The following is a 13647-nucleotide window of genomic DNA, read 5'->3' on the forward strand; positions in this document are numbered from 1 at the left end:
GTGTGTGTGTGTGATCTCTCTCTCACAGGTTTTGAATTTCTATTTGCCATGAAGTTCATATATAACATCCTAAGTAAATAGCAGCCTATATTAATTTGATGGTCATATAAGTTCGAACACATCCTTAAAAAAATACACTTTCTTTTCCCCCTTCTCTTCCCTTTTTACTACCTCCCCCACGTTTTATGCATATGTTATATTTTACATCTTTTTATTCATAATTTTTTTATGTCTAATTGTGGCCATTTCTTCCACTTAAAGATGTCCTTTTATCATTTCTTATGAGGCTGGTTTACTTGTGATAAACTCCTGTTTTGTCTCAGAAACTATATCTCATGGTCAAATCTGAATGATAAACTTTCTGTATAGAATATTCTTGGTTGTGGGTGTCTTTCCACACTTTGAATATATCATGCCACTTTGTTGTGCCCTGATAAGTTTCTGCTGAAAAATCAGTTCATAGCCTTATATGGTTTCCCTTACAGGAAACTTTTTTCTCTCTTGTTGCCTTACAGATGCTTTTTCTTTAATCTTTGACATTTTATTTAGTTATTTGAGAGAGAGTGCAGGGAGGGAAGGGGCAGACTGAGAGAAAGAATCTCAAGCAGACTCCCTGCTGAGCATGGAGCCTGACACAAGACGTGAACCCACAACCTTGAGATCACGACCTAAGCTGAAATCAAGTCAGACACTTAACTGACTGAGCCACCCAGGAGCCCCATAATCTTTGACACTTTAATTATGTACTATGGTGTGGAACTCCCTGGGTTCATGTTTGGAACTCTCCATGCTTCTTTGACTTGGAGTCCATTTCCTTCCCAAGGTTAGGGAAAATTTGTTATTATTTCTTCAAATATGTTTTCCACACATTTCTCTTTTTTTCTTCTGGGAGCCTTATAATGTCAATGTTCGTTTAATTAATGTTGCCCAAGAGATCTCTTAATCTATCATCATTTTTACTTTTTCCCCTCTTTTTGCTGTTCAGCTTTTCTGCTTTCCATACCCTGTCTTCCAGATTGCTGATCCATTTCTCTGCATCCTATAATTTACACCTGATTCCCTGTATTTTGTTTTTGTAATTTTATTCTTCAACTCTGATTGGTTCATTTTAATATTTTCTATCTCTTTATTGAAGGCCTCACTGAGAACTTCCACTCTTTTCTCTAGCAGTTAGTATCTCTATGTTCATTTCTTTAAATTCTTTATCAGGAATATGGCTTGCCTCTGTTTTATTTAGTTCTTTTTCTGAGGTTTATTCTTGTTCTTTCTTTTGGAGCAGATTCCTCTGTTTTCCCATTTTGCCTGACTTTGTGTTTGTTCCTGTGGATTAGGCAGAATGGCTTCCCGAACTTCAAGGAGTGTTTTTTGTGTATGGTGTCCCCTATGTAGACTGTGTGCTTGGTGGCTTTTGCTGTCTGGCTGGAGCTTTGGCTGTATATGTTAGCCACTCTTTTAAGTCATTAAAAGAAAAGAAAAGAATAATAAAAAAAAGAAAGTAATAAGGAAAAGGAAAAACAAAACCAAGAAGCACAAAAATTAAAACAAAATGGAAAAAAGTAAAATTAATTAAAAAGCAAATAACAAATTTAATAAAACAAAACAAAACAAAAAACCCCACAACAAAAATATAGAAAACCTGTGGCTTATTTTCTGTGCCCCAGCACCACAGAAGCTGGTGTGGACTTGAGGACTCTGGGCTCACTGATGTCACAAGCTCACTGTGATCTGGACCTTGTTCTGGTCTGGTCTTTTAAGGTAGGGATGGAGACTCTCCACAGCTCCTTGGCCCTTTTAAATCACCACTTTTTTTTTTTCTTCAGTGTCCCAGCACAACTAGGGCAGGTGTGGGCTTGTGGACCCTTGGCTTGCTGAATTTGCAGCTTCCTGTGACAGCTGGACCTGTGAGTTATAGCACTGGGACCAGTCTATTATGGTGTCCAGACCCTGCTCTGGACTGAGCTTTTAAGGTGGATGGGGAATGTTCCCACACCTCCTTGGCCCTTTAAACGTTGACTTTTTTGTCTGTGTCACAGCATGATTGGAACCAGTCTGGGCTTGCAGATCCTGGGCTTCCTGAGGTCACAAGATCACTCTGATGATTGGACCTACAAGCTATGGCATAAAGACCATGCCCAAGTGGTGTCCAGACTCTGTTCTTGTCTAGGCTTTTAAGATGGAGTGGGAGTGCAAACTGTGGTGTTCTCTAGTTCCTCTTACCTGGAGAGCGTTCCTATAGCTCCTCTGCTGCTTGTAGAGCAGGTCTAGTGTTGTCTCATTTATATGCCACTTGTTCTTTTAAGCCATGGCTTCGCCCTCCCCCCAGTGCAAGGACGGGGGAATCTGTTCCAAGTCCCTAAATACTAGGCTTCCCCACTGCTTTTCACAGTGGAGTTCCCTTTGTCACCATGTTACTGTATTCCTTGCTATTCTTTTGCCATTCTCTCTTTGGTAGCTTAGTAGCTGTTAATTCAGTCCTTCATTCTTCTCCAGGAGGAATTGTTTTATTAATAGGTGTAATTTGGGGTGTTCTGTGGGGGAGGTGAGTTCAGTGTCTTCCTTCATTGCCATCTTAGATCAGAACTATCTTGTTGCTCTTTTAACTGTTTTATTTTTAAGTTTTTTTTTTTTTTTAAGATTTATTTATTTGAGAGAGGGGGAGAGAGAGAGCGCGAGCGTGTGCACAAGCAGGGGGAGGGGCAGAGAGAGACGGAGAAGAAGACTCCCCAGTGAGCAGGGAGCCCAATGCAGAACTCGATCCCAGGACCCCGGGATCATGACCTGAGCCGAAGGCAGACACTTAACCAACTGAGCCAGCCAGGTGACCCTGTTTTTTAGTGTTTTGTTTGTTTTGTTTTGCTTTGTTTTGTCTAACCTGAAGCACAGAAAAAAAAAAAAATCAGCTCATGGCCCTTCAGTACTTTCCCTCCCCACTGCAGTTTTCAGCATCAGGTATGAGGGTTTCCTTAGTTACTGTGTCTCAGTGTCTTGCCATTCTCTATGTGGTCTCTCTCTCTCTCTTTTTTTAAATAGAGAAACTGTTTAGGTAACCCTCTAAATAGATGTCAATTTGGTGTCTATGTGTTCACAGACATAGTTCATAGGATTTTCCATCTTGGACTGGAACTGGGACCCATAGCCTTTGTTCTAAAATCTATTTTGTCTCACGAAAGTCTAACTACCCCGGCTTTCTGTTTCTTTCCGTTTGCATGGAATATCTTTCCCCATCCATTCACTTTCATTCTGTATGTGTCTTTGGGTCTGAATTATGTCTCCTGAAGGCAGCAGGGTCTTTTTTTTTTTTTTATCCATTTCAGTCACCCTATCTCTTTTGATTGGAGCATTTAGTCCATTTACATTTAAAGTAAATATAGATATGTATATTCTCACTGCCATTTTGTCGTGTTTGGGTTATTTTTTTAGTTCTCCTCTTTTTCTTTTTTTGCCCTCTTGTGGTTTGATGATTTTCTTAGGGTTGTGTTTAGATACCTTTCTCTTTATTATTATTTGTGTGTGTGTGTGTGTGTGTGTGTGTGTGTTTATTGTACATTTTTGGTTACAATGAGGTTCATATATAACTCCTATGTGTAAAGCATTCTTTATTAAGTTGATGGTCATTTATGTTCCAACACATTCTAAAAGCACTAAACTTTTACTCTTTCCTCCATGTTTTATGTATATGATGCCATATTTTACATTTCTTTTGTGCACCCCTTAACTGATTTTTGTAGCTATTACTTTTGTGTTTTAACTTTCATAGTAGCTTTCTTTATAAGTGACTAATCTACGGCCAGTACTGCATTTTTGCTTTAACCAGTAAATTTTTTTCTTTCATAATTTTTTTCTAGTTATGTCCCTTTCTTTTCCCAAGGAACATTAATGCTGGTTTAGTGGTGTTGGAGTCCTTTAACATTTGTCTCCTGGGAAACTATCACTCCTACTTTGAATGATAACTTTGCTGGGTTAAATATTCTTGGTTACAGGTTTTTTGTTTTGTTCCCTTGCCTTTCAGTACTTCATGCCACTTTCTTCCAGTCTGCAAAGTTTCTCCTGAAAAATCAGCTGATACTCTCATGGGGTTTTCATTGTATATATTTTATTTTCTCTTGCTGCTTTTAAGTTTCCTTATCTTTTATTTTATCATTTTAATTGTGTTATTTTGGTGCCAGCCTGCTTGGCTTTATCTTGTTTGGGGCTCCCTGTGATTCCTGAACCTGGATGTAGGGAAATTTTCAGCTGCTATTTCTTCAGGTAACTTTTTTGTCCCTTTCTCTCTTCTCCTTCAGGGACTCCTATAATGTGAATGTTACTATGCTTGTTGTCTCAGAGGTAAATTACCCTATGTTTTTTAAAAATTTTTTTGTTCTTCATCTGGGTCACTTTCCATTACCCTGTCTTCCAGATTGATCCATTCTTTTGCATCCTCAAAACTATTGCTTCCCTTAGAGTATTTGTCATTTCAGTTATTACTTTCTTCAGTTCTGTCTGGTTCTTTTTTAAATATTCTGTCTCTCTTTTGAAGTTCTCACTAAGTTCATCCATTCTTTCAAGTTTGGTTATCTTTATGACCATTACTTTAAACTTTTATCGGGTGGATTGCTTGTCTGTTTCATTGAGCTCCTTTTCTGTGTTTTTTCTGGTTCTTTCATTTGGAATATATATATTCCTTTGTCTTTTCATTTTGTCTGACTCATTGTTTGCTTCTATGTATTAGGTAGATCAACTACATCTCCTGGTCTTGAAAGTAGTGGCATTATATAGAAAGCATCTTGGGGTGCCCTATAGTATAATCTTCCCTGGTCACCAGGACCAGGTGATCCAGTGCTGTATCCTGTGTGGGTTGTATGTGCTCTCCTTTTGTGGTTGAGCAGTAACTGCTGGTGGTGTACTGATGGGCAGGACTTGTCCCCATAATGGCTGGCTAAGAAGCCCTGCTGCAAATTCTTTATGTGAGCTGGTGGGGGCAGGGGAAGCTGGCCCTCAACTAGGATGTCTGCAATGGTAGGCTGCAAACTCTGTGTATCCTGGTTGGTAGGAACTGCCCCCTGCACAGCTGGCTGAAGGGCACAGTTGCAGCTTCTGTAGGTGTGCAGATGGGTAGGGTTTGCACACAGCACTGTTAGCTGAGAGGTCTGACTAGAGGCACTGCAGACTTGCTGTCAGGTGGGGCTAGCTCTCAGCCCCACTGTCTGAAATATTTGGTTGTTACTGCTGTGGGTGCAATGGTGGGCAGTGCCTGCCCCTGTCTCAGTTAGCTGAGAGTCCTTGCCACAGCTACTGATGGTTGGGATCAGCTGCCCTCTTCTCTGGAGCAGGCCTAGTTTGGTGCATCAAATCCAGCTAGGACTGCCTTCTGGGTGTGGTGGGCCACTTTGGGGAGATGCTGGTCTGAGTCTGCCTGCTGGGTGTATTGGGGCAGGAGCCACTTTAGAAGGGCACCTGCTGGGGTGGGTGGGTTGGGTGGGGTAGGTCTAGGTGGGAACGATGGGGTGGGCAAGCAGTACTGGCAAGATAAATGAAGGGTGTCAGTACAGGCTCCCAAAAGCATCTGGCTATCTAGGCTGATGGAGGACAAGAAAAATGATACCCACTAGCACTTCTATTTCCAGAGAAAGCTTCTGTAGGTCCCTGACCCTCTGGCACGTGTCCTAAAATTAGTCAATAAATCTTCATGTATAAAGGAAGTACTTTTCAAACTGCTGTGTCTGTGCTGGATCTCAGACTAGGTGATAATGTACCCTGGTTCTTTAAGGGCAGACACTTGGTTTTCTACAGCTCTCCGGATCTCCCAGAGTTAAACCCCACTGATTTTCAAAGCCAGATATTATGGGGACTCACCTTCCCAGTGCAGGTTCCCATGGCTAGGGATGCCCAGGGTGGGGCTTGATCCCCTTGCTCTTCCATGCTTTTGATATCCCTTTCACCTGTACGTAGCCATGATGGGGGGTCCTGACCACATCAGTGCCCTTTCTACCCTTTTCAATGTATCTTTGTTCTTATGATGCTAGCTGTGGGAGATCTGTTTTGCCCATCTTCAGGTGGGTTTTAGAGTGAGGTGTAATACATGCGGTTGTTAATTTGGTGTGTCCATGGGAGGAGGTGAGCTCAGGATCCTCCTACTCTCTGCCTCCTTCCTGAGATCTTGCTTGTTTCTTGATGGAGGCATTAGCATTATGATATATGCATTATCATTATCACTATTGGCTTTACAAAGCATGTTGTTTAATCTTTACATATATGGGGACTTTCCAGTTTTCTTGTAGTTGATTTCTAGTTTCACACCACTGTGTTCAGAAAAGATGCTTGATATTTTAGTCTTCTCAAATTTATTATACTTAGTGTGAGAATGTTGTATGTGTGCTTGAGAAGAATGCGTGTTCTGCTGCTTTGGGATAAAATGTCATGTATATATCAAGTCCATCTGGTCTAATATGTTATTTAAGGCTGTTTCCCTTATTGATTTTGATCTATGAAAGTGGGGAAATGAAGTCCCTATTATTGTATTACTATTTCTCTTTTTAGGTCTATTAATGCTTGCTTTCTAGATTTTAAGTTCTCCTATTTTGTTATATAAATATTTACAAATTTTATATACTTTTTTGTATTGACCCATTTATCATTATGTATTGATGTTCTTTGTCTCTGATTACAGTCCCTTTTAAATTCTATTTTCTGTGATACAAGTATAGCTATCCCAGCTTTTGGTTTCCACTTGCATGAAATACCTTTCTCCATCTCCCCATTTTCAGTTTGTATGTGTCCTTAGATCTGAAGTGAGTCTCTTGTAGGCATCAGATAGATGGGTCAGTAACTTTGTCATATAAATCACTTATCTTTGTTTCATTAAGTCTTTTTCTGAAGTTTTATCTTGTTCTTTCATTTGGAACATATTTCTCTGTTTCTTCATTTTCCTTGACTATGTGCTGGGTTTCTATCCATTGGCTAAAACAGCCACCTCTACCAGTTTTGAAGGAGTCGGCTTTGCATAGATGAGGCTTTGCAATGAACCCTGCTGGTTTATGAAACTTCTGTGACTGTCCAAGCAGCCTACTTAGTTCTTTGTGGCTCTCAGTAGGTGAGGGTCTGCCAACACCTGTACTGTCCCCAAAGGGAGGATCTCAGCCAGCAGCTTTTAAACTATGTATATAGACCTCTTATAGGCCATGACTAGGAGATGGGCTTTTCCATCTGCTCCTTCTTCACTGAGCCCTGGGGTAATAGCCAGTTAAGTACTGTTTGTTGTTTGACATCTTTTCATTGAACCTATGAAAACAATGCCCAGGGGCCTCCAGTCAGGTGATCAGGAGTCCTCCCCTGGCTGCAGCCACAAAAACCAGGGCCCTAGATGCATGTACAGATTCCTTTCTAGGAGATAGTGGCAGAGCATAAAGATGGTGCCCACCAACCTCCATGGTCTTTGGATTTGAGTAGGCCCCTAGATGTGTGCTAAATTAGATACCTGACCCTCATGCACATAGCCTTTTTCATAGAAAGACTGCTGCCTGTATGCTGTGTCCTGGAGTTTAGCCATGGTGAGTCTGTGTGAATCCTTCAAGAACTATTTCTCAGTTTTCTAGTCTTGAGGTTTTTTGATGTAAGCCCCAATTGGCTTTCAAACTAGATGGTTTGGGTGGGTCCATCTCTCAGGTACAGGTCTTAAAAGTTGGGGTGCCAAAAGTGGGGTTCAAACCTTTGCTCCTGTGAGAGAAGCTTGGGGTTGTGAGTTCCCTCCCAATTGTGGGTCACTGCACCACAGGTGGGGCTTACGGTGAGATTGTGTCTCAGCTTCTTCTGTCCTGATGTTTGTCTTTCCTCATTTGCCGGAAGTGTAGGAGTTGCTCAGTTATTTTGGGGGTTTATTTCATTGGCAATTGTTCCATAGGAAGCTGTAGATTTTGGTGTCTGTGTGTTTGGGGGGGGGGGTAAGTTGACGATCCTTTTACATTGCCATTTTGAACCACAACCCCATCTGACCTTTAATGTCTAACCTAAGAGGAAAATGATTTCATTATCTTCATTGTGTGGATCAAATAACCGAGGCAGACATAATTTGCAATCCTTATACTGGATCACCCATGGGTAAGGGGCACAGCCAGGATTTGATTTCTGAAGCAGGATCTCTTGAATTATTATGAAGACTGTTGACGCTGTCATTTAAGTGAACTAATAAGAGGCCAACTCTAGGGGGTGTTTGCTCAGTGACACTATAGATATAAGCCATCCTATTTTCATTTATTTTTTTCTTTTTAAACCATAGTGGCATTGGCCGAAACCAGTTAATCAGTCTTAACAGAAGTCACATCCTCTAACATTCCCATCTTCTTAGGATATTGACATGTCAGTGTTTGCCTTATTTCAGTGGTTTGTTCTAATATTAACTGAGCTTTAAATATTCCTTCAAGCTACTCTGTGTAATTATAGTTGGCTCTATTTCATAGTGTACTTGATAGTGTTAAGAATGTGGAATAAGAATCCTTTTCTCTGGCAGTGATTTCAGCTGTCAACCCCTACAGCAGTGACACAGGGAAACGGTCAGTAAAACCGTTTTTGTCAAAGCAAGGGCATTTCATAAATGAATAAATATAGAATAGGCTACATCTCAGTCTCTTGAGCACTTTATTTGTTATAAATACAAGTCAATACCACAAGATGACCCCTTCTTACTCTCACCATCTACAGTTACAATTATCTTCATAAAATGGTTTCAATGTGTTTAGGTATTGAAACCTTATAAAAGCAAGACTTGCTACAAACAGGGTTGATGTTCAATGTATATTAAATGAGGTCAGATAATTAAGTTCAAAAAAAATGTATAAATATTCAGATAAGAAAATTGAAATTACAAAAGCAGAGTTTGTCATCATTAAACTGAATTACAAGTGTGTATGGTATAGTACTATAGCTACATGGCTAAGTTTCTGTTAAAATACAGTTTTAGTAATGAAATAATCTACCTCATTCTCCAATACAGCCACCTAACACTCAATACATATTTCATTCGGAAACCACCTAGCTTTCATCTAGACCAGCAATTACGCCCACTCCATCAACCCACGAAGTGCCATCATCCCCTGGCTACAAAACAAAATACAATATTTAAAGGTAAAAACTCAGAGAATTTCTGAAATGGTAAACCATTCTCTCTGTGTTCATGAAAATAGGCAATCCAATTTGAAAGTCTCTGAACCAATGTAAACTCTAGAAAACTCATTGTTGACGTATGGGAAGAGTAAAGCCTTGCACTAATATAGTGCGTAACAAAGCAGTGTCAGGCTCATCATTTACAGTAAATGCCTTGATTGGACTTTCCTCCAGATTGTCATCATGCTGCTGAAGATAAAGTGTACTGAGGTCTGTGGGAATTCCATCATGTTTTCCTCCTCCCATTTCCAGACAGGAAGAGAAGGGTTTTCAGGACCCTTGGGAAAATCAAAAAATTAAACACACACCCACAAACAACTTGAAAGCAAAATGGCAGACCTAATAATCCTTGACTCCATGTCCAAATGAAGTTGAGGCAATATTACTTTTGGGATATTTGTATTCTGCCCAATGTATCACATCATGAGATTCCTCAAAAAACTGAGAAGTCTGAGAGCTACAAAAGAGAAAGCGGTTAAGGCAGTTGATGTCTACATTTGGATTTCTTTTTCAGGTTACATGTCTAAGTCTCCATCGTAGGCTAAGGTCAGAGGCTTCTGCTGGGGCGGTGTGCCTTGATGTGGTTTTGGCTTCTTGCTGCAAAGGGAAAAGAATTCCTCAGATAAAGGTTCACATAGTTCTGTTTCATCTCCCAAAGACAATTATGAGGTACAGAAATTCATGTAGTTAAATGACAAAAGACTGAGTGCTCTGAACCTGTGGGTTTCTTTTTTGAATACTTGTATATTTTATCCCTCTTTAAAAATGGTTTCATGGAAACAATGAACCTGGTAGAGGGCTACTTTTCTTGTTCTTGTTTATACTCAGCAATGCAAACATCTGCTGTCCACTAATCCCTGAGCTACTGTGACCCTCATATCCGAGATGTTTCATACGAGCAGCTGGAGCAGCCAGACTCCTCGGCCTTACCCTGGCGGGGGTGCTAAGTAAACACGCTTCTGCTCTGGCCTGAAACCTGACAGTTAGATGCCATGCCACCAGAGACTGTCAGGAAACTTTCTCTGATCCTGCACCATGCAGAGCCACTCTCACCTGGTCTCTGTTTTACCTGAGGTTGACAACTTTGCTAGGTCAGGGACGGCTGCTCTTCCTTCTCAGAGAGAAGCTGAAGTTGAGTAACCTTGGCAAATCGCACAGTGAGGGCCCAGATCTGGGGCCAAACAACCTGCATTATACTTTCTTAGTAGGGGTAAAAGAACTTTTATAGTTTGAATTTTACTCCATCGTGCCCCACCCCTACCATACTCTTTCTCTTCCATCCTCAGGGCCTTGGCTTTGCCATGCCTTCAGAGCCCAGCTCTTTGGGGTTATCCTTACCAGCAGGGAGCCAACTCTTTCCTTGTCTCCTAATTTATTTTACAGTATAATCTATTATTAATTGGAAGTATACTAAGTGCCAAGCCTTGTGTTCAGCATTTTACATACAATACCTCAATAAACCCAGAACAACCCTGAGAGAGGTCACTGACCTTCCCCCAAGTCATTGAGTGGCTGAAATTTAAGCATGTCTGACAGAGGCCCAGGCCCTTAACCTCTTCAGTGCACTCTCTCTTATCCATGCCATTAACTTGGCATGTGGTGGAAACAACATTTTGTCTATACATAGGAATTTTTATACTTCAAACTTAAAAACATTTTCATGTGTACAACTGAGTGGCATTTAGTATATTCACAATGTTGTGTAACCATCATCTTATCTAGTTCCAGAACATTTTCATAGCCCCAAAGAAAAACTCTGTACGCACAAAAGTAGTCTTCCTATTTCCCCTACTCTCAGCCCCTGGCAACCACCTAACTTTCCACCTCTTAGGCATTTGCCTATTCTGGATATTTCATACAGATGGAGTTATGTGGCCTTTCTGTCTGGCTTCTTTCCCTTAATGGTTAGACTTTTGTATCATGTGAATTTTTACCACATACACAGAAAGAGATGCTTGATCGAATTAAAATGGGGCTAGGGAGAATTACCTAGTTTAAATGCTCAAGTTCGAAAACTATTTTTTTGGGGGGGAGGTTTCATAATGAACGTTGCCAAAATAAAAATGATTTTAAAAGTCACTACAGGAAAAACCACAGATCCTTTCAGTGCTCCTGCCTGGCATCTGGGGTGCAGTGGGTGCTCAATGGGTGATGAGCTGAGTGCTGGGCATGGGCTGCAGGCAGACACCTTCCAACCGGAGAAGCTCAGGACAGGCAGAAACCCGCTCCAGCATCCTCTGCCACGGGATCCTCAGTCTCCGGTTTTGTGCTTCTCAAATGGCTATTCACTGCATAGTTATTAGAATAATATTCAACTTAACTTTATTCCAGTGGCTCCAGTTCTATTGTTTGGCCCAGACTCTAGCATAGAGAATGGACCCAGCTTGAAATAAGGTCCAGAGCATTTTAAAAATATTAAGAAATTACACCACAGTTTAGGACAACTTAGAAGTGACAGCTTGTGCATCTCCTGTGGTTCTGGTGATAGCGGAAGCTGTCCTAATACAAGATAGTTCACCTGAAATGACAACTGGGATCTTCCCCATCCTGTGTGTATCTTTAGTATCTTCCTCCCACCTTTGGAAGAGAGAGGGAAGAACTGTAGGTGCTTCCAAATAGTTTTTGACAATCCATTCTTAATTAGCATTTGCCAAGAGGTACTGGGCAAAGAGAAATGAAAGAGGAGCTGAGTCCCGGGGAGTGGGGACGAGGGATAGAGGTGGCTGGATCTTTATACTGATATTGTCTGGGAGACATCTAAACTTGGCCAGCGCGTTTGTCGGGCCTATAAAATTCTGCTCAAAATAGTAGTATTTTTTATGAATGGGTTTCCCTGTATGAGATTATGGGAAAGAAGAGGGGTCTCCTATATGTAGGCCTTAAATCCTTGTGGGCCAAGGGGTGTGTTGGGAATCATTTGGAGGAAGACCTCATTTTCTATGAATCTCTTCAAATCGTGTAATCTCTCAACTGATACTAATATCATAACTATGCATATGTGAGATCTGAGAAATTTTAGAGTGGAAAGTTCTTAAATGCTGGTAAACTGAGTAAGGTGGTACGAGCTGGGTAGCTGTGACTTTACAAAGCATCCTGACTAGTTAAAAAGATCCCTGAGGAGGGGGCTGTCTTAGCAAAGCCAGGACACCTGTCTTAAGTCCTGCTCTCTTTCCTTTCTCCCCTACTGGTACTCCTTTTTTCTCTCCAACTCTGGTATTGGGAAAGGCGTGACCACCTCACACTAAATCAGGACCTGCAGATGCCTGCCACAGAGGCCACCACCACTCATCCTGTACCCAGGGTGGATCTCTAATCCATCACACTATTCCTCCCTGTCGGACTGAGGTGTCGCCTCATAACTCTTCCTAATGGAGCACTCCTGACAGCCACCACCAGTTTCAGGGTTGGCACAGGGATAAAGCTGTTACGCAACACTGGCTGTAAGAGACCATTGCACGACACACATTTAAAGTGACCTCTTCCATGATCACTTGCATTTTAGCCGAGGATAAACCCATGAAGCCAGAAAAGCAAGCTGATGATGAATTGACAGGCAACTGCTGGGACTTAACGGCACCATTGACTTCAAGCCCCAAGAACCCATCCCCAAGGCAGTAGAGATGAAATAGCTTGATGAAAGCCTGAAAGGGTGTTTAGGCAGCCACTCATGAGGGCAGAGCCTCTGGAAGTGGGGGCCCTACTCTCAAACTTGGGCAGGGCAGGATGGATATGCTGTAGTTATGTGGAGCAATTTTCTGGCACTATATCTAGATTAACTACAAGCTCACCCGGTGCTCATCTTCGCTAAATTGCCTCATGGATCTTTACTGCCAGGGGAGCACGGGCATCAGTAATATTTCAAAAACTTCGAGCACTAATGGTAGCTGTACAAAGGGTTATATCTGAACGAAGTGGTCCTTAAGAAGACTATTTTTCTATATTTTCTCAAAAGCATTTCTAAGTTTTATTATAAATTGCTTTCATCTAAAGTATACACCTAAGGCCTGGCATATTATAGCATTTCTCTTGTCCTAAGCCTTTTCTTTTGGGGGAGAAAATATAAAATCTCCAGAACTGTCCTCTTCTGACTCCTCTGCAAGCTATTTAATAGAAGTAAATGCCATGAAAGTATCTATTTGGACTCTTTAGGCAGCTCATACGTAACAGTAAATGGTATGTGTTCTGATATCAATAGGTCCGTTCCCAGGTCTATAGCTTACTTGGGAAACAAGGAGCCTCTAAAAAATATGAAAGCTGTAGCCACTACAGAGTTTTTAGGATCACTCAAGAGAAAGAAATTGCAGACTAGAAGACCAGTGGAAAGAGCATTAAGCTCTCGGGCTAGGCAAACCTGGAGGTGATTTTACCAGGCTGATGACCTTAGAAAAGTTCAATAACTTAGCTCTCTTTAAAATGGGTCGATAAAATCAACAACTTGGTAGATTTTTGTGAGGACTGAAAAAGCAACCTATGCAAAATACTCATTTATTCATCCACTATGCTACTTTG

At 41.2% G+C, this 13647-nt stretch overlaps 1 protein-coding gene across 1 annotated transcript in view; it reads right to left on the reverse strand.

Annotated features, from left to right (window-relative positions):
* Nucleotides 1-8830: 8830 nt before the first annotated feature.
* Nucleotides 8831-13647, reverse strand: part of THSD7B (thrombospondin type 1 domain containing 7B) — a 699268-nt gene continuing 694451 nt past the window's right edge. The window contains exon 27 of the mRNA XM_040645418.1: nt 8831-9735. Coding sequence (XP_040501352.1) covers nt 9654-9735 — 82 coding nt within the window. The 3' untranslated portion in view covers nt 8831-9653. The remainder of the gene's footprint in view (nt 9736-13647) is intronic.

Source organism: Ursus maritimus, unplaced genomic scaffold, assembly GCF_017311325.1.
Source record: "Ursus maritimus isolate PB19 unplaced genomic scaffold, ASM1731132v1 scaffold_1, whole genome shotgun sequence".
Taxonomy (NCBI): Eukaryota; Metazoa; Chordata; class Mammalia; order Carnivora; family Ursidae; genus Ursus; species Ursus maritimus.